Here is a 20,496-nt window from a genome sequence, read left to right on the forward strand (position 1 = left end):
ACGCATATGTTGTATCACAAGACCCAATAAGACAACTGATCAAATAGTTTGATCCTGAAGGAGTGGAGGTCAGGCGAGGATGTAACCTGTAGCCTATCTGTGATGTTGGCTACATGGCAGCTGGCCTGGTGGACAGTCGCTCTAATGTGATTTATTTTATTTTTTTTTTGTTTTTTTTTTTTTTTTTTTTTTTTGATAAAGGAGTTGAATTTAAACTTTATTCTCGAAATGTTTGATGGCAGGTTCTGCTTCAGTCTACTTCTTCTTCCCTTGAATGGGACCATCTGCTCATCAACAGCCAGCTTCTATTTCATGTTTCAGCTGGGTTTTTGTCGTGATGTTTAATTTTTCTTTGGTTCCCAACGTTACTCGTATTTATTTTATTGACTGTAGCCTAATGTAAAGCTAAAAATCTTTTAAACATTTTCTGACTCTGTAGCACTTTTCTGGATGTTTGTACTTATCTTTATCATTTCAAATAAACCTGTTTAAAAAGGGAACGTGCTGCTCAGTGTGTAGTTTTCTCTTTCTGCTCTGATTCTGTGTTTACTTTATGATTTACAGGTGAAGAAAGTTCACTAATCCTTTATTGAAGTCAAAGTGTGAAAGGTCCAATTAAACCCACCAAGGTGTTCAGCATCAAACATTTCAATCAGGACATTTCAGCAATAACATCACGTGATCCCGGTCAGTAGTCCTCCATCCAGTCTGAGGTTACATGTTAATGTACTGCTCTGTACTGTAGTAAACTAGTCTCACAGTCTGAGGTAAACGTAGTTTTGTGTAGTTAGTAACTCTGCTCTGAAATGTTGATTAAAAACAAATTGATCCTAGAAAATACAAAAACACATTTTGAGTAAAATATATTTTGTGACTTTGCACCATTTATTTGTCATCATGGTGATTATATGCACTGCAGCTTTTATTTAACAGTAATATGGCTGCTACAGCCATTTATGTTCATCTAATATAATGAGTAGATATTCTTTTTTGATATTTTAGTTTGCTTGTTCTCAAAGAAGGCTTGTACCATGTGGACGCACTGACAGTGTTGTTGTCATTACTTAGAATTCCTCCTGGGGGAGACAGAGACTACGAAACACTACAGCTTTAATGTTAAACCTCAGTAACGTGAGAAAGAGCAGACCAGACAGGGTAAGTTGATTCAGGAGAAATGGAGTTTCTCAGTTTGTACTTAAAAAATGAAAGATGCAGATTATAGAGTCATTTTCCTTCCTGTTAATTAGCCACAAAACAGTTTTTATCTTAGTGATGATTTACTAGCTGATCCGAGAGGCTTTTTAAACACTTTATTTAGCTTTAAGAAGAAGGATATACAAATAGAATAGTTAAAAGTACATACACAAATACATACAAAAATATCACAAATACATCCATAAAGGTACAGGGTGTCTGGTTGGTTAAGAGAGAAGCAGCTTGATCATGTAGGCATTTAGAAATAAGATTTAAGGTGGAATAAGTTCTACAGTTGAACATTAAGTTTGGCTTCGTACATCCTAGTACGAATCAGATAAATACGTTATGTAAAATGTTCATCAACAAAAGCCAAAAGAAAGTGCAGCAAATAAAATCCTGTGTCATCATCCAGCAGTTGTGTTGACTGATTGTCACCATTTCCCCTGACGGCCTGATTCAGCCCCAGATATTAAAGAGATGAAGTCATAAAGGAGCTGAAGCCTTCACATAGTTTGTTGTCCAGCAGAGAGATCTTCACAGCAGTCTGAACCAGCTTCACATGAAGACATATATATATACCAGTTGGAGATTCAAGTCACTTTGGATAGTTTTAAATGATAGAAAGCAGCTTTCATTATGTCCCTGATATGTTTTTGGAATAATGGATTGTATGCGTTCAACAATCGACTTGTGTGGACTTCACCAGAACACCAGAACTAAACAGAGGTATGTGCACTGGCTGAATTAACACGACTTTTATGCATTTCTTTCACATCTACTGCAGTCATATTCACTGTGTTGACTCAGAAGGAATCAGTTCACATGGCTAGGCACTTGTAATGACATTTCCAACATGTTCTATATATATATATATAGCTATAAAAATAGAGAAGTAAAAGGTACAATAGGCAAGTAGGAGAAAATGAAAATACTCCATTAAAAGTACCTTACAGTTGTATTGAAGTACAGCATAGTTACAGTACATGCAAGAATACTCCGAGTACTAAAAGGAGTCATCTCCGTCTGGTAACTAAATGACAACTAAAAAAAATATGGGTCTCAAGGCGGGCTTTGGTCTGTCGTCTCCCCAAGGGGACGTGATGCAATGCATTGTGGGGGAAAGGAGAATCACAGCAAACCGCTGTAAAGTAGTACCTACTTTTTCATATTATATTCTGTTTTGTGATACCCAACAACATCAAATACAACAGAAAACAGTTTACATTTATTTACCAACAAGCAAGTTGAGCAAATCTGTTGTAAAATGAACCCTGCAGCTCGTCCTTCAAATCAATATTTGTGTAAAATGTGTAAAATGTTTGATTTCTTTAGTGAGCAGCCGTGTAATAAACCATCCTGTATGTTGTTAATATGATTTTGTTCGGCGGCTTATTGTTGACCAGCTCAGAAGATTTATGTAAAGATCCTTTTCTAATACTGCATCAGGACCAAAAGGACTCCTTGTTATGATCCTGGTTGTGTCTGAGTTGTGTAAAACCTTTATCAGTCCATGTGGGGAGGGTTCATGTTGTTCTGGTCTCTAAACTCTAAAACTGGTGAAGGGTTCACTGTCCCACTAAATGCTTGCTCTGGGGGGAATTACTGGAATTGTTGGGTCTTTGTAAATTATAGAGTGTGGTCTAGACCTACTCTATCTGTAAAGTGTCCTGAGATAACTCTTGTTATGATTTGATACTATAAATGAAATTGAATTCAAGCTCTCAGACGAGGTTTCCTACAGTAAGACGTTTCCATTTCCTGCAGCTCTCTCCAGGTCTTCATCTCCTTTTGCTGCTTCCATGTTCAGGTTTTTCATCTCACATCCATTCCCTGCTGTCTCTGGTTCTTGCTCCTTCCTTCCTCTGAGCCTCTCGATGCAACTCTCTGAGAAAAAGAAAAGCAGTTTGCAGAACTTGTTAAAGGACGGAGGAAACAGAGAAGTAGAGAACAAATAGCCTACCTGTTTTAGCCCGAATATAATGTTTTTCTTCCTATGAATATATCTGAAAAAGTTGTGATGCTAACTTTAAGATGAGGGTAAAGTACGGAGAATGAAAGCCCAAAAAGACCTCATGAAGTATTCTTTCAAAAGTGAGTCTTGAAAAAAGGGGGTAGGGGGTCATTGTATTTTCGGGGTTGTCTTATATTCGGGTCAGTGTGGTATATGGCTCACATCGGAGCATTAATGTGGATTAAAGCACACAAAGTGTACCAGGATCAGTCTGTCTGGTTCTGGTTTGACTTCAACAACTTCAAACACAGACATGAGACATCAAGCACTGATATCACATCAGTTCACAGTGGAAACACAGACATGAGGAAAGATACAACTAACACCACAAATGATCAGGAGAAAGAGCTGTGGAGCAAAAGTTAGTTATTTTAACTTACTGATCTCTCCTCTCATCAGAACCAGAACCAGAACCAGGAGAGTCCCGAGGAGGAGAAGAGAGGGAAGGATAACAGCACGGGCAGTCTTCCTGTTCTCACCATCTGGAAGAATATCAGAGAAGATGTTGAGTTTAGAAGAAGGGCAGCTTTAAGAAGATCCACACCTAACCCTAACCCTAACCAGAACTCACACACTAACCAGCCTGAGTCAGGACCCTTCAGGTCTCTGGAGGACTATTAGAAGACATTTACCCCCCCTATGGACTGACTCGGTCTCTTCTCCCACTGGAGGTCCAGATGTGCTGAAATCATTTCTCTTTGTCCTGTTTGCTTTTCTTTCTGTTTCAAATGACACAAACACAGTTCTTCATTATCTCCAGTTGCATTATACACAACTTAAATATAAAAACATAATAATTGACCTGTCCTGCTTACCAACAGTGAGGTAAAATTCACAGCGGGCTTTCAGGTCTGGGACGTAGACTTGGTACGGTCCAGAGTCAGACAGATTTACACATTATATAGACACAGACATGATTTAGACTGTCTGAAATCCTCTTTTTAAACTCTTTTCATTGTTTTAAATGTAGTGGTTCTTTAAGTTCACTTTCCCACTTCTCCCCTTCAGGAGGATAGAGCTGAGTAAATGTATAAGAGCTTGTCAGAAAGGGGGCTGGGCTCTTAAGTTTTAAGGACAGGCAAGAGTGACATCTTGTTGAGGAAGTAACCACCTTAAATGTGCATATGACAATTATTCACCTCAATGATAAATTAATTAATTTTAATGAGTTAATATAGCCCTGGACTAGATGTGTTTTGAGCAAGATTTCTGCTCATGTTCAAAACTTTGTGTACATTAAAAATATATCTGTGTTCTGAGATTTGGAGGAGTCGTGATATTTTGAGGAAAATAAAGTAGCCTACTTAAAAAAAACAACAACTATAAAACAATCTTCCTGCACCATAGTCTGCTGCTGTGCATTACGTGATTGCTCTGCTGAGACGGTAGATCTCAGACCTTCTGACAGACTCAGAGCCACGTTTGAGTCTCTGATCTCTGAATGATCGAAGGTTTAGGGAAGTTTCTGTACGCGGAAACACTGTACGCGGCTCTTTGCTTTTTTCTCATTGGTTGTTGCGTTAAATCTTACCCAGATACCATAGTGCTATTTTCTGATTGGCTATTTATCCCCTTTCTTTTTCTTTTGATTGGTTGATAAGTGGCAGGCTCGACTAAGAACTCCAGGGGAGACACGCTTGATTCCTGCTGGTTCCATAGTGAGAGCGGTGCGCCAGAACAATTATGGGCGCTGCGGCATATTAAATATATTATCAATAGTTTTTCCGCGTGAGAAATAGGCTACAATGTGTGGCGGGAGTGCGTGACAAAAGACTGTCACGCTCAATGTGTGACACTTGAGAGCCCTGAAGGGCGCTGAACAACGCTCCAAAGTTAGGCTAAATGTTGGCGAGGGAAGTCTGTTGTTGTAAAATGGTAAAATTGCCACTGTCCCCAAATGGTGTTGCAACTGTCCCTCATGACAATAATGACAATTAGATAAAATTGATATAAAATGATATTCAGTGGTTTGATAACTCTAGTCTCAAATAAACTGAAAAAATATTTGAATAATTATGCCGAAGTATGAGTTTTATTACATCTAAATGAATGTTGCAACTGTCCCATATGGGGACATTTATCAAGGTCCATTTAAGTACAAATTACTTTCATATTATCATATGTACACATGTTTCAGCAGTATGGGCAAGTAGGTGACATATATGGGTTTAATATATAATTCTTTTTGTCTTTCTAATACAAACGGTTGCTGAGAAACTGAAGGAAATGTAAAAAGTGTTGCAACCGCCCCACTCTCCCCTCAAGGATCTCAATACTTCTTCAACCATTCACCAGCGTCATTTCATTTACCACCACAGCGTGGTTTTTACAATGTGTTTTTTATTCTTAAAGAGGCGTGGCGTGGAGTGAGTCTGTCATGACTGAACGACGCGCTAACCGACTGGAGTGAGCTGAGGACTCTCCACAGTTGGATCCATTTCTCTCCAGAAGTGATGAAGACGTTTACTTCTCTCCTGGACGTGATGATGAAGATACTTTTAATAACTTTTCTCCTGTTCCCTGAAACTATCCTGGGTGAGTTTAATTCATATATGAGTCTGCTCCTTTGTCAATCAGCCTATCTGTGATTATTGGCAACATGTGGAATTTAGGTTTCCAAAAAAACGCATTTAATTATGTTTCTGAAAATGTAAATATAAATATGAGCTCATTACTGAACAATAACACAACTAAGCAGTGTGAAGACAATCTGTGACGATTTAAACTGACCTGAACTATATTAATACAAGAGCTTTGTTTCTGATTAATAAGATAACCTACAACTGTAGACAGTCAGAAGAGATAGAAGACCTCTTTCTTACTCTTCCTCCTGACAAGTCTTCATCTGGACACTCACAAAATAAACCTGGCCATGTGTTTGATTAGAAAATTGGGAGTTTACTTAAATTACATGAATTAATGGTGTTTATCTTTATTAAAATATTCATTCTTGTCTGTAAAACGTGATTAAAAGAACATTCAGATGAATTATTAACATACAGATCAATGACAAGTGGATTAAGGGGAGACACGGCAGCAAAAACATCGTTTTCTATGCACTGGTCAATTTTAAGATTTTTGACTATTTTTCTTCCATAACATGTCTTCTTTCGGACTTGTGGTGTAAAAAAAAGTCCAAAATACACATTTAGGTCTTTATTTGACTAGACTTTGTCTATTTGCGTCTGTAGATTTCTCCTAAATTCAACAGTTGGCGTCTAAATCATGATGATTTAGACGATTTAGACCCCAAGGAAGGCAATATGCAAATATGCAGCAGCGGCTTCCACTTGTGCTTGCTGCTTGGGCTGCGGCTTCCCGATCACAGACATGCAATAACTGTACGTACACACCGCCGCCGACTTGAGCGTCTAAAGATACCGGAAGTCATTAATTTTCAATGGAAGCTGGCTTCCCTCAGCTGCAAGGAGCGTCAAATCTGTCGGCGTCGCGTTTTGGGCGTTTTGAGCGTTTTGAGCGTCAATCAGAAAGTTGAACTTTGGTCAACTTTATGGTAATGAGCTATGACGCGGTTCAGCGGCAAGCAAACGGCAGCAACCAATCGGAATATAGACGTCCTTCTCGCTGGCTGATTCTGGAGAAACATACGATGTAAACTTTTGTTCCTACCAAGACATTAGTTACATGAAAATGGAGGGAAATCTCATAATCGCCGTTGCTGGGTTCCCCTATCATTTATGATGTAACGTTGTTTGCGTATAGGGACCAGTTAACGTGCCGTCACATGGTCTCTAAACAGTCCGCTCACGGTGAAGTCCTGCACGGGTCAACAGCTGGCGGCTGCTCGCTCTGCCTGCATTCTGCTGCGGTTCAGCGGCTAACGAGCGAGCTAACTGCTAAAACAATACAAATTCTGTCCTTATATATGTAATTTATAAAAGGTTTCTAGTGTCAGTGTATTGGCCGTGCAGTGGCTGCTTGTGCTTTGTCGTCAATCGTGTGTTGAACATGATGGAAGAACGCTGCCATGTCAGAGCGGCCAAAGCGTCAAACAGCTTCCTCGGACTTTTTGACAAGCGTCCTCGACAGGGCGGCCAGAGCTTCTTTGCAGCTCAAGTCGGCGGCGGTGTGTACGTACAGTAACGGTAGCGCTACTAAAACACTCCGCGACTTGACTTTCCCATAGACAGTCTGTCCTCAGCAGCGTAGAATCACACCGCCGGCTGCAATATAACAGACGCAGCACTCCCCCACTCCACTGCTGTATCCTTCCCCTGCGAAACATTCGCCGGCATTGAACATCTCACACACCTCAAATTAATGTTCTGCTTTTATCACCGGAAATAATCCACACAAAACATAAAGGTTGATTCAAACTCGAAACACGTGGTTTCATTAGTATATTTAGTCACTAAATTATGTAGGCTATTTTCTCTTCACGCTATAGGTCTATTTTCGTTGTGAGGAATTGGGAGGGGCCATAGAGTATAGCTTCAAAACATATTTAGGTGAGCTGAGGAATCTCCACAGTTGAATCCATTTCTCACCTGAAGTGATGAAGACGTTTACTTCTCTCCTGGACGTGATGATGAAGATGCTTTTAATAACTTTTCTCCTGTTTCCTGAAACTATCCTGGGTGAGTTTAATTCATATGAGTCTGCTCCTTTGACAATGAGCCTATCTGTGATTACTGGCAACATGTGGAATTTAGGTTTCCATTTCATTATATTATTATTTCATTATGTTTCTGAAAATGTAAAATATAAATATGAGCTCATTAGGCCTATACTGAACAATAACACAACTGAGCAGTGTGAAGACAATCTGTGGCGATTTGACGTCGGGCATGTGTTTTATGAGCAAATTAGGAGTTTGCTTAATTAAATGATTCATTCTTGTCTGTAAAACGTGATTAAAAGAACATTCAGATGAATTATAAACATAGGCCTACAGATCAATGAGAAGTGGAGACACGGCAGGCAAAAACATCGTTTTCTATGCACTGGTCAATTTTAAGATTGTGGGCTATTTTTCTTCCATAACATGTCTTCTTTCGGACTTGTGGTGAAAAAAAGTCCAAAATACACATTTAAGTCTTTATTTTACTACACTTTATCTATTTGCGTCTGTAGATTTCTCCTAAATTCAACAAAAGTTGGCATCTAACTCAACATGCTGCTCTGCGCGGCTGCTCAGCAGCATGATTAACGCCATAGCCTAATTTGCATATGGCAGCCTCTGTGTTCTGCGGTTTCCTATGATACAAACATGGTCACAAACGTCTAGCCTATTCCGTTAGAAAGCCCCGAGGAACAGCCATAGACAGTAGGCTATATAAAAGGGGAACAGCGCCATGATTTAAAGCGACCATGGGCATAGCGGCCAACAGAGGAGCTGCACCCCTCTGGCCCAGAAAGACTTTCACAGAGGCTTTGCATGGCGAAACAAACTTGTATATTTCAGCGTACAGAAACTTCCATAAACGTTGTCTCATTCAGAGACCAGAGACCTACACGTGGCTCTGAGTCTGTCAGAAGGTCTGAGATCTACCGTATCAGCAGAGCAATCACGTAATGCACAGCAGCAGACTATGGTGCAGGTAGATTATTTTATATTTTATATATGTTGTTTTTTTAGGTACTTTATTTTTCTCAAAATATCACGACTCCTCCAAATCTCAGAGAACACATATATTTGAATATGCACAAAGTTTTGAACATGAGCAGAAATCTTACAGTCCAGGGCTTTATTAATTCATTAAAATTAATGCATTTATCATTGAGGTGAATAAGCACTATGGTATCTGGGTAAGATTTAACGCAACAACCAATGAGAAAAAAGCAAAGAGCGTACAGTGTTTCCGCGTACAGAAACTTCCCTAAACCTTCGATCATTCAGAGACCAGAGACTCAAAGGGGGCTCTGAGTCTGTCAGAAGGTCTGAGATCTACCGTCTCAGCAGAGCAATCACGTACTGCACAGCAGCAGACTATGGTGCAGGAAGATTGTTTTATAGTTGTTGTTTTTTTTAAGTAGGCTACTTTATTTTCCTCAAAATATCACGACTCCTCCAAATCTCAGAACACAGATATATTTTTAATGTACACAAAGTTTTGAACATGAGCAGAAATCTTGCTCAAAACACATCTAGTCCAGGGCTATATTAACTCATTAAAATGAATTAATTTATCATTGAGGTGAATAATTGTCATATGCACATTTAAGGTGGTTACTTCCTCAACAAGATGTCACTCTTGCCTGTCCTTAAAACTTAAGAGCCCAGCCCCCTTTCTGACAAGCTCTTATACATTTACTCAGCTCTATCCTCCTGAAGAGGAGAAGTGGGAAAATGAACTTAAAGAACCACTACATTTAAAACAATGAAAAGAGTTTAAAAAGAGGATTTCAGACAGTCTAAATAATGTCTGTGTCTATATAATGTGTGTTTCTCCAGGAGAGCATCGTGTGGTGTGTCCGACTCTGGTCGAGGCAGTAGAAGGTGATGCTGTTACTCTGGGGGGTTCTCTGAGTCCTCCGCTCAACTTGACTCCTTACACGTTGGATCTGAAGAGACTTGACCTCCGTGACGATCTGGTCCACGTCTACCGACATGGACAGGACCATTTCCCTCCACAGAGTCATCACTACAGAGGCAGAACAACTCTGATCCATGAAGACCTGATCGGAGGAACCGTGACGCTGCACATCTCCTCAGTAAATCTGTCTGACTCTGGACCGTACCAAGTCTACGTCCCAGACCTGAAAGCCCGCTGTGAATTTTACCTCACTGTTGGTAAGCAGGACAGGTCAATTATTATGTTTTTATATTTAAGTTGTGTATAATGCAACTGGAGATAATGAAGAACTTTGTTTGTGACATTTGAAACAGAAAGAAAAGCTTAACGGGACAAAGAGAAATGATTTCAGCACATCTGGACCTCCAGTGGGAGAAGAGACCGAGTCAGAGCATCGGGGGTAAATGTCTTCTAATAGTCCTCCAGAGACCTGAAGGGTCCTGACTCAGGCTGGTTAGTGTGTGAGTTCTGGTTAGGGTTAGGGTTAGGTGTGGATCTTCTTAAAGCTGCCCTTCTTCTAAACTCAACATCTTCTCTGATATTCTTCCAGATGGTGAGAACAGGAAGACTGCCCGTGCTGTTATCCTTCCCCTCTGCTCCTCCTCGGGACTCTCCTGGTCCTGGTTCTGGTTCTGATGAGAGGAGAGATCAGTAAGTTAAAAAATAACTAACTTTTGCTCCACAGCTCTTTCTCCTGATCATTTGTGGTGTTAGTTGTATCTTTCCACATGTCTGTGTTTCCACTGTGAACTGATGTGATATCAGTGCTTGATGTCTCATGTCTGTGTTTGAAGTTGTTGAAGTCAAACCAGAACCAGACAGACTGATCCTGGTACACTTTGTGTGCTTTAATCCACATTAATGCTCCGATGTGAGCCATATACCACAGTGACCCGAATATAAGACAACCCCGAAAATACGATGACCCCCCCACCCCCTTTTTTCAAAACTCACTTTTTAAAAAACACTTCATGAGGTCTTTTTGGGCTTTCATTCTCCGTACTTTACCCTCATCTTAAAGTTAGCATCACAACTTTTTCTCATTTGTTTGCTCATTTCTGCCTTACTACCTTTGAGCCTCTTTGTTCAGGACGATCCCTGTGTCTCTCTGTTTCCTCCGTCCTTTAACAAGTTCTGCAAACTGCTTTTCTTTTTCTCAGAGAGTTGCATCGAGAGGCTCAGAGGAAGGAAGGAGCAAGAACCAGAGACAGCAGGGAATGGATGTGAGATGAAAAACCTGAACATGGAAGCAGCAAAAGGAGATGAAGACCTGGAGAGAGCTGCAGGAAATGGAAACGTCTTACTGTAGGAAACCTCGTCTGAGAGCTTGAATTCAATTTTATTTATAGTATCAAATCATAACAAGAGTTATCTCAGGACACTTTACAGATAGAGTAGGTCTAGACCACACTCTATAATTTACAAAGGCCCAACAATACCAGTAATTCCCCCGAGACCCAACAATGACAGATGCAGTATTAGAATAGATGCAGATGAAGGTTTTACACAACTCAGACACAACCAGGATCATAACAAGGAGTCCTTTTGGTCCTGATGCAGTATTAGAAAAGGATCTTTACATAAATCTTCTGAGCTGGTCAACAATAAGCCCCGAACAAAATCATATTAACAACATACAGGATGGTTTATTACACGGCTGCTCACTAAAGAAATCAAACATTTTACACATTTTACACAAATATTGATTTAAAGGACGAGCTGCAGGGTTCATTTTACAACAAATTTGCACAACTTGCTTGTTGGTAAATAAATGTAAACTGTTTTCTGTTGTATTTGATGTTGTTGGGTATCACAAAACAGAATATAATATGAAAAAGTAGGTACTACTTTACAGAGGTTTGCTGTGATTCTCCTTTCCCCCACAATGCATTGCATCACGTCCCCTTGGGGAGACGACAGACCAAAGCCCGCCTTGAGACCCATATTTTTTTTAGTTGTCATTTAGTTACCAGACAGAGATGACTCCTTTTAGTACTCGGGGTATTCCTGCATGTACTGTAACTATGCTGTACTTCAATACAACTGTAAGGTACTTTTAATGGAGTCTTTTCATTTTCTCCTACTTGCCTATTGTACGTTTTACTTCTCTATTTTTATAGCTTAGCATATGTATGTATACTCTTAAATTGATATCAGGGACATAATGAAAGCTGCTTTCTATCATTTAAAACTATCCAGTGACTTGAAATCTCCAGCTGGTATATATATATGTCTTGATGTGAAGCTGGTTCAGACTGCTGTGAAGATCTCTCTGCTGGACAACAAACTATGTGAAGGCTTCAGCTCCTTTATTACACTGTATTTTTTATTTTTGATATCTCTTTAATATCTGGGGCTGAATCAGGCCGTTACAGAACTGCTGGATGATGACGTAGGATTTTATTTGCTGCACTTTCTTTTGGCTTTTGTTGATGTTGCACTTTGTTAAAACATATTATATTTATCTGATTCATACTTGGATGTACAAAGCCAAACTTAATGTTCAACTGTAGAACTTATTCCTCCTTAAATTTTATTTCTAAATGCCTACATGATCAAGCTGCTTCTCCCTTAACCGAATGCATTTGTTACCAGACACCCTCTATCTTTATGGATGTATATGTGATATTTTTCAATGTATTTGTGTATGTACTTTACCTCTTTTAACTATTCTATTTGTATATCCTTCTTCTTAAAGCTAAATAAAGTGTTTAAAAAGCCTCTCGGGTCAGCTAGTAAATCATCACTAAGCTGAAAACAGGGCTGTTGTTCTGACACCATGACAGGTTTAAAACTTTTTAGAGATACGTGGTTCTCACAGGACAAACATAGATGACCTATATTACATCATTTTACTTCAGTTATGTTTTTAATGCAGGACTTTTACTTGTAGTGGAGTATTTTCACAGTGTGGTATTAGTACTTTAACTGCAGTAAAGGATCGGAGTACTTATAGTGAGTTATTTAGTAAAAACTGTGATATTTTAAATGGACTCTGGTACAAACAGTTACAGAATGATGTCACAAAAAAAGCACTGAAGTTCCCGGGAAAAATATATTCAGCCAAAACCGACTTCCATATTGTTCTGTGTGCCTTCTTTCATTTACCAGATTTGATTCACTTTATTTCCTTTTTCTGTTGTAGCAAAACACCAAATCATATCTCAGATATTTCAGCAGCAACATTATTTTTCTCCAACTCTTCTGGATTACAAATATTTTACATTGAAGGTAAAAAAAGTCTGTCTTTGCATTTAGTGTCAAACCCCCAGGAACTGAAACACTACCTGAATGAAAAACATAAACTGTGGTCATTTTATTATTGTAACAAAGGTCACCAAGTTTATTTCCTGGATTTAAAAGCTGCAAAACCCTTCACTCACTGAAAGCATTATTTACACTGATAGTCATTTCTGCTGTAATAACTTTATTTAAATTCATAGTAACGGAACATGGACAGAGCTCGTTAGATGTTAATATGCTCGAGTTAGCATCAATGCTAATTGACATCAGTAGTCCCTAGACAGGTAACAATAGAAAGATCATTACAAGTAACATATGACATGATATATTGATGTAGTAATTACACAACTAGAAGAAGACAAAACATTATGTAACACGTAAATTTAAACTCAAACCTGTAGTAACATGAACATCATCCATCCATCTTCGTCCGCTTATCCGGTGTCGGGTCGCGGGGGGAGCAGCTCCAGCAGGGGACCCCAAACTTCCCTTTCCCGAGCAACATTAACCAGCTCCGACTGGGGATCCTGAGGCGTTCCCAGGCCAGGTTGGAGATATAATCCCTCCACCTAGTCCTGGGTCTTCCCGAGCCTCCTCCCAGCTGGACGTGCCTGGAACACCTCCCTAGGGAGGCGCCCAGGGGCATCCTTACCAGATGCCCGAACCACCTCAACTGGCTCCTTTTCGACGCAAAGGAGCAGCGGCTCTACTCCGAGCTCCTCACGGATGACTGAGCTTCTCACCCTATCTCTAAGGGAGACGCCAGCCACCCTCCTGAGGAAACCCATTTCAGCCGCTTACCTGGATCTCGTTCTTTCGGTCATGACCCAGCCTTCATGACCATAGGTGAGGGTAGGAACGAAAACTGACCGGTAGATCGAGAGCTTTGCCTTCTGGCTCAGCTCTCTTTTCGTCACAACGGTGCGATAGATTGAATGTAATACCGCACCCTCTGCGCCGATTCTCCGACTAATCTCCCGCTCCATTGTCCCCTCACTCGCGAACAAAACCCCAAGGTACTTGAACTCCTTCAGTTGGGGTAAGGACTCATTCCCTACCTGGAGAAGGCATTCCATCGGTTTCCTGCTGAGAACCATGGCCTCAGATTTAGAGGTGCTGATCCTCATCCCAACCGCTTCACACTCGGTTGCGAACCGATCCAGTGAGTGCTGAAGGTCACAGGCCGATGATGCCATCAGGACCACATCATCTGCAAAGAGCAGCGATGAGATCCCCAGCCCACCAAACTGCAACCCCTCCCCACCCCGACTACGCCTCGATATCCTGTCCATAAATATTACAAACAGGATTGGTGACAAAGCGCAGCCCTGGCGGAGGCCAACCCTCACCTGAAACGAGTCCGACTTACTACCGAGAACCCGGACACAGCTCTCGCTTTGGTCGTACAGAGATTGGATGGCCCTGAGTAGAGACCCCCTCACCCCATACTCCCGCAGCACCTGCCACAGTATCTCCCGGGGGACCCGGTCATACGCCTTCTCCAAATCCACAAAACACATGTAGACCGGTTAGGCCTACTCCCAGGCTCCCTCCAGGATCCTTGCGAGAGTGAAGAGCTGGTCCGTTGTTCCACAACCAGGACGGAATCCGCATTGTTCCTCCTCAACCCGAGGTTCGACTATCGGCCGAACCCTCGATTCCAGCACCTTGGAGTAGACTTTACCAGGGAGGCTGAGAAGTGTGATACCCCTATAATTGGCACACACCCTCTGGTCCCCCTTTTTAAAAAGGGGAACCACCACCCCAGTCTGCCACTCCTTTGGCACCGTCCCAGACTTCCACGCAATGTTGAAGAGGCGTGTCAACCAGGACAGCCCCTCCACACCCAGAGCCTTGAGCATTTCTGGACGGATCTCATCAATCCCCGGGGCTTTGCCACTGTGTAGTTGTTTGACTACATCAGTGACTTCCGCCTGGGAAATCGACGACAATCCCCCGTCATCCTCCAGCTCTGCCTCTAACATAGAGGCGTATTAGTCGGATTCAGGAGTTCCTCAAAGTGCTCCTTCCACCGCCCTATTACCTCCTCAGTTGAGGTCAACAGTGTCCCATCCTTACTGTACACAGCTTGGATGGTTCCCTTCCCCCTCCTGAGGTGGCGAACAGTTTTCCAGAAGCACTTTGGTGCCGACCGAAAGTCCTTCTCCATGTCTTCTCCAAACTTCTCCCACACCCACTGCTTTGCCTCTTTCACGGCAGAGGCTGCAGCCCTTCGGGACCCCTCGGTACCCTGCAACTGCCTCCGAGTCCTCCGGGATAACATATCCCGGAAAGACTCCTTCTTCAGTCGGACGGCTTCCCTGACCACCGGTGTCCACCACGGTGTTCGTGGGTTACCGCCCCTTGAGGCACCTAAGACCCTAAGACCACAGCTCTTCGCCGCAGCTTCAGCAATGGAAACTTTGAACATTGTCCACTCGGGTTCAATGCCCCCAGCCTCCACAGGGATGCCGAAAAGCTCCGCCGGAGGTGTGAGTTGAAAGTCTGTCGGACAGGGGCCTCCTCCAGACGTTCCCAATTTACCCGCACTACATGTTTGGGCTTACCAGGTCCATCCAGAGTCTTCCCCCACCCCCTGACCCAACTCACCACCAGATGGTGATCGGTTGACAGCTCTGCCCCTCTCTTCACCCGAGTGTCCAAAACATACGGCCTCAGATCAGATGAAACAATTATAAAATCGATCATTGACCTTGACCCTGGGTGCTCTGGTACCAGGTACACTTATGAGCATCCCTATGTTCGAACATGGTGTTCGTTATAGACAATCCATGACTAGCACAGAAGTCCAACAACCACTCTGGTTTAGATCAGGGAGGCCTCCATCATTGCCCACGTGTGCGTTGAAGTCCCCCACAGAACAATGGAGTCCCCCACTGGCGCCCCATGCAGGACTCCAGTCAAGGTCTCCAAGAAGGCCGAATACTCCGAACTCCTGTTTGGTGCATATGCACAAACAACAGTCAGAGTTTTCCCCCCCACAACCCGCAGGCGTAGGGAGGCGACCCTCACGTCCACCGGGGTAAACTCCAACGTAGCGGCGCTCAGCCGGGGACTTGTGAGTATCCCCACACCCGCCCAGCGCCTCACACCCTGGGCAGCTCCGGAGAAGAAAAGAGTCCAACCCCTATCCAGGAGTATGGTTCCAGAACCGAGACTGTGCGTAGAGGTAAGCCCCACCAGATCTAACCGGTAGCGCTCCACCTCCCGCACCAGTTCCGGCTCCTTCCCCCACAGAGAGGTGACGTTCCACGTCCCCAGAGCCAGCGTCTGCTGCCCGGGTCTGGTCCGTCGAGGCCCCTGACCTTCACTGCCACCCATGTGGCAGCGCACCCGACCCCAGCGGTTCCTCCCACAGGTGGTGGGCCCATGGGATGGAGAGGGAGTTGCCACGTAGCTTGTTCGGGCTGTGCCCGGCCGGGCTCCGTGGCAAACGGAGAAGAACATGAACATCATGTGAAATATAAAGATATAACACAACATTTGATATCACAAATAGTTTTCTGACACTAAGAACAGAGAGAGGAGAGACTCTAGGAGTCTGGTTGAGTTTTTAGGACTGTGACTTTCTGCTCTAATGACTCCTTTAAAGAGGGTCCTGTTAGTCCTGATGGCTTGTTTCTCTGATAAACTCCACATCTGGACAGCTGAGTATATGTTTCTTTTCTTATTAAAGGAATACGACACCGTTTGTTGAAATAGGGTAAATCTCCTCTATATTGATATAGGTGGGCAAACACATTTTTGTCTCAGTGCACTGGGAAGGTATGAAGGTAATCAACCACAGGTACACAGGTGTGTGGAAAACGGGGAAAGCAGACCGCTTTTTACCGTGTTTGTCATGTCAGTCTGTTCAAATTGTTTGACAAGGAAAATGGGTAGAACTAAACCAGAAGTGAAATGAAATGGACTGTATGCTTGTGCGACGGTAAGCAGGCCGTTGATGAAAATAACATTGGCACGCAGAACACATGTCCAAGCCAGTTCTCCCCTGATACCACCGTATTGGCCTAAAGTAGTAGTTGATAAAAGACTACATTAAAGTGAAAAGCTCGCTTAAAGAGCTCGCAAGGATCGCCATTCACGGGATATGGTAACAGCTGATCGAGGATGCCTTCGTGGGATTGCGCAATTGGGAAACGCCATCGAGGGATTTCTGGGCCTTGAGGTGGGTCGTACAACCACGACAGCTTCTACTCGTGCAGCAAAGAAGAGGAACCGAACCCAGCAGTGGACCACGCATTGGAGAGTGTGGGCAGCTGGACGCGGTGCGGACGGACGTTGGAGGTGCCGTGCAGTGGACCACGCACTGGAGGGCAACCCAGGCTGGACGCGGTGCTGACGGACATCGGAGGTCGGTGCCGGGCAGTGGACCACGAATTGGGCGATTGTGGGCAGCTGGATGCAGTTGCGCGGAGCGGTGCAGACTGGAAACTCCGGTGCGGGGACGCAACATCGACAGCTAAGAACAGTTTCTTTGGACCAAGGCCAAGTGAAAAAAGGTAAACACAGGAGCTAAAGAGAAAAAGGGAAAGGCTGGAGATCAATACGGAATGGCCGCTTCCGCTGCTAAATTAGCAGTGTTATCATCTTTCAGTCACCATGAAAGCTCGCTCAAACACAGTCAAATGGGATGGAATCTTATTTTGAAAAAGGAGGAAGGATAAAGGACCATTCCATCACTTTCCAAATTCATGACAAAGGAGCAAGGTTAAAGGAAAAATTCACCACACTAAATCCACAAGCGGATGAATATTAACCTACTCTTTTGGACATGCAACAACCACCACTCATGGAACAACAACCATTGATGCAACAGCATGCATATTGGAGTGCAACACAAAACAGCAGTCAGGATATTCATCATGAAACGGAAACTCATGGAAAACCATTAAGTGAACCTCTTTTTGACTCTCATGTGCAACTACCTAATCCAAGTGTCAGTAAATCTGAACTACAGCTGCAAAGTAAGGATGAAACGTCAGCACTGTATGACTTACTGCAAAGGCAGAATGAAATATCAACATTGCTTATACAAGAACAAACTGCTCATTTACTTCCACCAAGAGAAATACCATTTTTTGATGGGAATCCTCTGGAGTATAAATCCTTTATAAGAGCATTCGCACATTGTGTGGAGAGCAATGCCAGCAATAGAGGGGATTGCTTGTATTACCTGGATAAATACACAAGAGGACATCCAAAAGAGCTAGTGCGTAGCTGTCAGTATATGGCTCCAGACAGAGGCTATACTATGGCCAAACAGCTGTTACAAGAACACTTTGGCAATGAGCATAAGATCACCGCAGCATACATGGAGAAGGTCCTAAGCTGGCCAGGAGTAAAACCGGAGGACGTCAAATCTCTTCAAGCATATGCACTGTTTTTGCGGGAATGTTGTAATGCAATGGAGGATATGCTCTACATGAAAGAACTGGATATGCCGGCGAATATGAGAGCAGTGATTCTAAAGCTTCCATACAAGCTAAAGGAAAAATGTAGAGGCCTGATGTTTATACTTCTGCGCTGGTGTGTGCATGTGTGATGTGTGTGTGTGTGTGTGTGTGTGGGGAGCTAGTGAGCGAGGGAGAAGTGAGAGAGTGACGGCGATTATCTCCGTAGCGACTCTAGAGTCATATATATGTGAGCAAGGGCGTAGAAACCGGGGGGGGGACGTGTCCCCTCCAATATTGGAGACACTCGCATTTGTCCCACCCAAAAATTATACCGCGGAGGAGAAACATATTTTATTTTGAAATCTTTAACTCGCATGCTTTTATTTTGAAAGCGCAATACAACGTCTTGCCACCGGCCCGCCTGTCAGTACCCGATCCGTTCCAACTGCACAATCCGTTCTGCGCATGCGCAAGATGTTCGCACATGCGCTGTGGTACAATGATTTACGACACTACCCGATCTGTTCCCACACTAGCCTCCACCGGGAAGCTAACGTTAGTTTAGCTAATAGCTCATTCACATTAGTTTAGCCAATAGCTAATTCGGGCGGACCGCTAGGTGATTATAGCGGTCTGCCGTTAGCCTCCACAGTTAAGCTAACGTTAGTTTAGCTAACAGCTAATTCGGCTAACCGCTAGCTGAGACAGCATGCAAACTTTTAAAAGACCTTCAAAATAAAACTTGAAAACAAACGTTAACATATATAACAGCGGTTACGTCAGTTCTGCTTTACTTGTGCTCATTTAAAATACAATCACTCAATACTTGTCTTTGTTACTGTAAAGTCTTAATTTTGCTGTAGCCTGCTTTTCCCATTATGTTTGACCTAACGTTATTTTAGACTGAATCTAGCTGTCCGTTCTGCCTGCACGATCCATTCTGCGCATGCGTTATTTGTCGGCTAGCGGTTAGCCTAATTAGCTGTTAGCTAAACTAACGTTAGCTTGGGTGGAGGCTAGCCTGGAACAGATCGGGCAGGTCGTAAAACGGTATTATCATCTGCGCATGCGTGAACATCTTGCACATGCGCAGAACGGATGGAACCAGTGGAACGGATCGGGTACTGACACCGCCCCCTCAACGGCAGACTGTTTGGGAAGCGGAGTTTGCAGCTGGCAGTGGCGACAGGTAGTCAGAAGTTAAGATGAAAAGACAGCAGCAGCTCAGTTTAAGTGATTTCTTTTTCATGGGGAAGAAAAGAAAGAAAGGAAATGTGAGTTAGTAATAATTTTATCCAGGATGATAATTATATTTTCGGTCTACCGTTAGACTTATTGATGTTGTGATTCAACATCTAGCTAACTAGCTACTACACTCTTGCTAGGTAAACATTATTACTATTAACGTGACTAGCCAACGTTGGCTGGCGAAAAGATGGCGGACTTTCCAGTAACGTAATGGACGAAAGCGATTTGACACTAAAAACAGTATTTAAGATGATTGTAAAAGAACATGATTTTTCTATTAACTTAACCCATGTAACTTGAAAACAAGTAAAGTTACACATCTAGAAAGGAGTTAGTCTGTCTGTGTGGGTTGGGCTTGTTCTTACTACAACTACTTAATACTGACATTCCCATCAGTATTTTTCTATACCTTATTAATTTCCACTGCTTTCATATTAGAGATCAGATGAAGTTCAGCTGGAAACTAACAGTGGTGACACTGGTGAGGGTGATGCAGGGAGAGCCAGCACTGCAGAGCTGCAGGTAGGTGTTATATGAAGGGTGAGGTGATTTTAGTTTGTTGAACATGATAAGCTGGTACACGCGATACACGGCGGAAAAGTTGAGAAAAAGGAAAAAGAGACTGTGCTGTTGCGTCCGTGCGTCCTTGAGAACTTTAACTCTATAACTTACGTTGTCAGTTAATTGTAGCGTTGACCGGCATGAAATCGGCATATGTCAGACTGACCGGTCATGGCCGAGCACATGAAAACCGGCCAGGGTTTAAGTACTCGGGGCCTGGTGCCTGATTTCTGGCGTTTGACTATTTTAGAAAAATAAATAAATTAAAAAGCCTACCTGGGAT

The 20,496-nt window shown here is 42.8% G+C and overlaps 1 protein-coding gene across 1 annotated transcript in view; it reads right to left on the minus strand.

Moving 5' to 3' along the window:
* Positions 1–2,834: 2,834 nt before the first annotated feature.
* The window catches only part of LOC114548629 (myelin-oligodendrocyte glycoprotein-like), a 34,925-nt gene continuing 17,263 nt past the window's right edge, over positions 2,835–20,496 (minus strand). The window contains exons 3-4 of the mRNA XM_028568631.1: positions 3,589–3,690; positions 2,835–3,081 (exon numbers count right to left, since the gene is read on the minus strand). Of these exons, the coding sequence (XP_028424432.1) occupies positions 2,933–3,081; positions 3,589–3,690 (251 nt within the window). The 3' untranslated portion in view covers positions 2,835–2,932. The remainder of the gene's footprint in view (positions 3,082–3,588; positions 3,691–20,496) is intronic.

The sequence above is a fragment of the Perca flavescens genome, chromosome 2 (genome assembly GCF_004354835.1).
Source record: "Perca flavescens isolate YP-PL-M2 chromosome 2, PFLA_1.0, whole genome shotgun sequence".
Classification (NCBI taxonomy): Eukaryota; Metazoa; Chordata; class Actinopteri; order Perciformes; family Percidae; genus Perca; species Perca flavescens.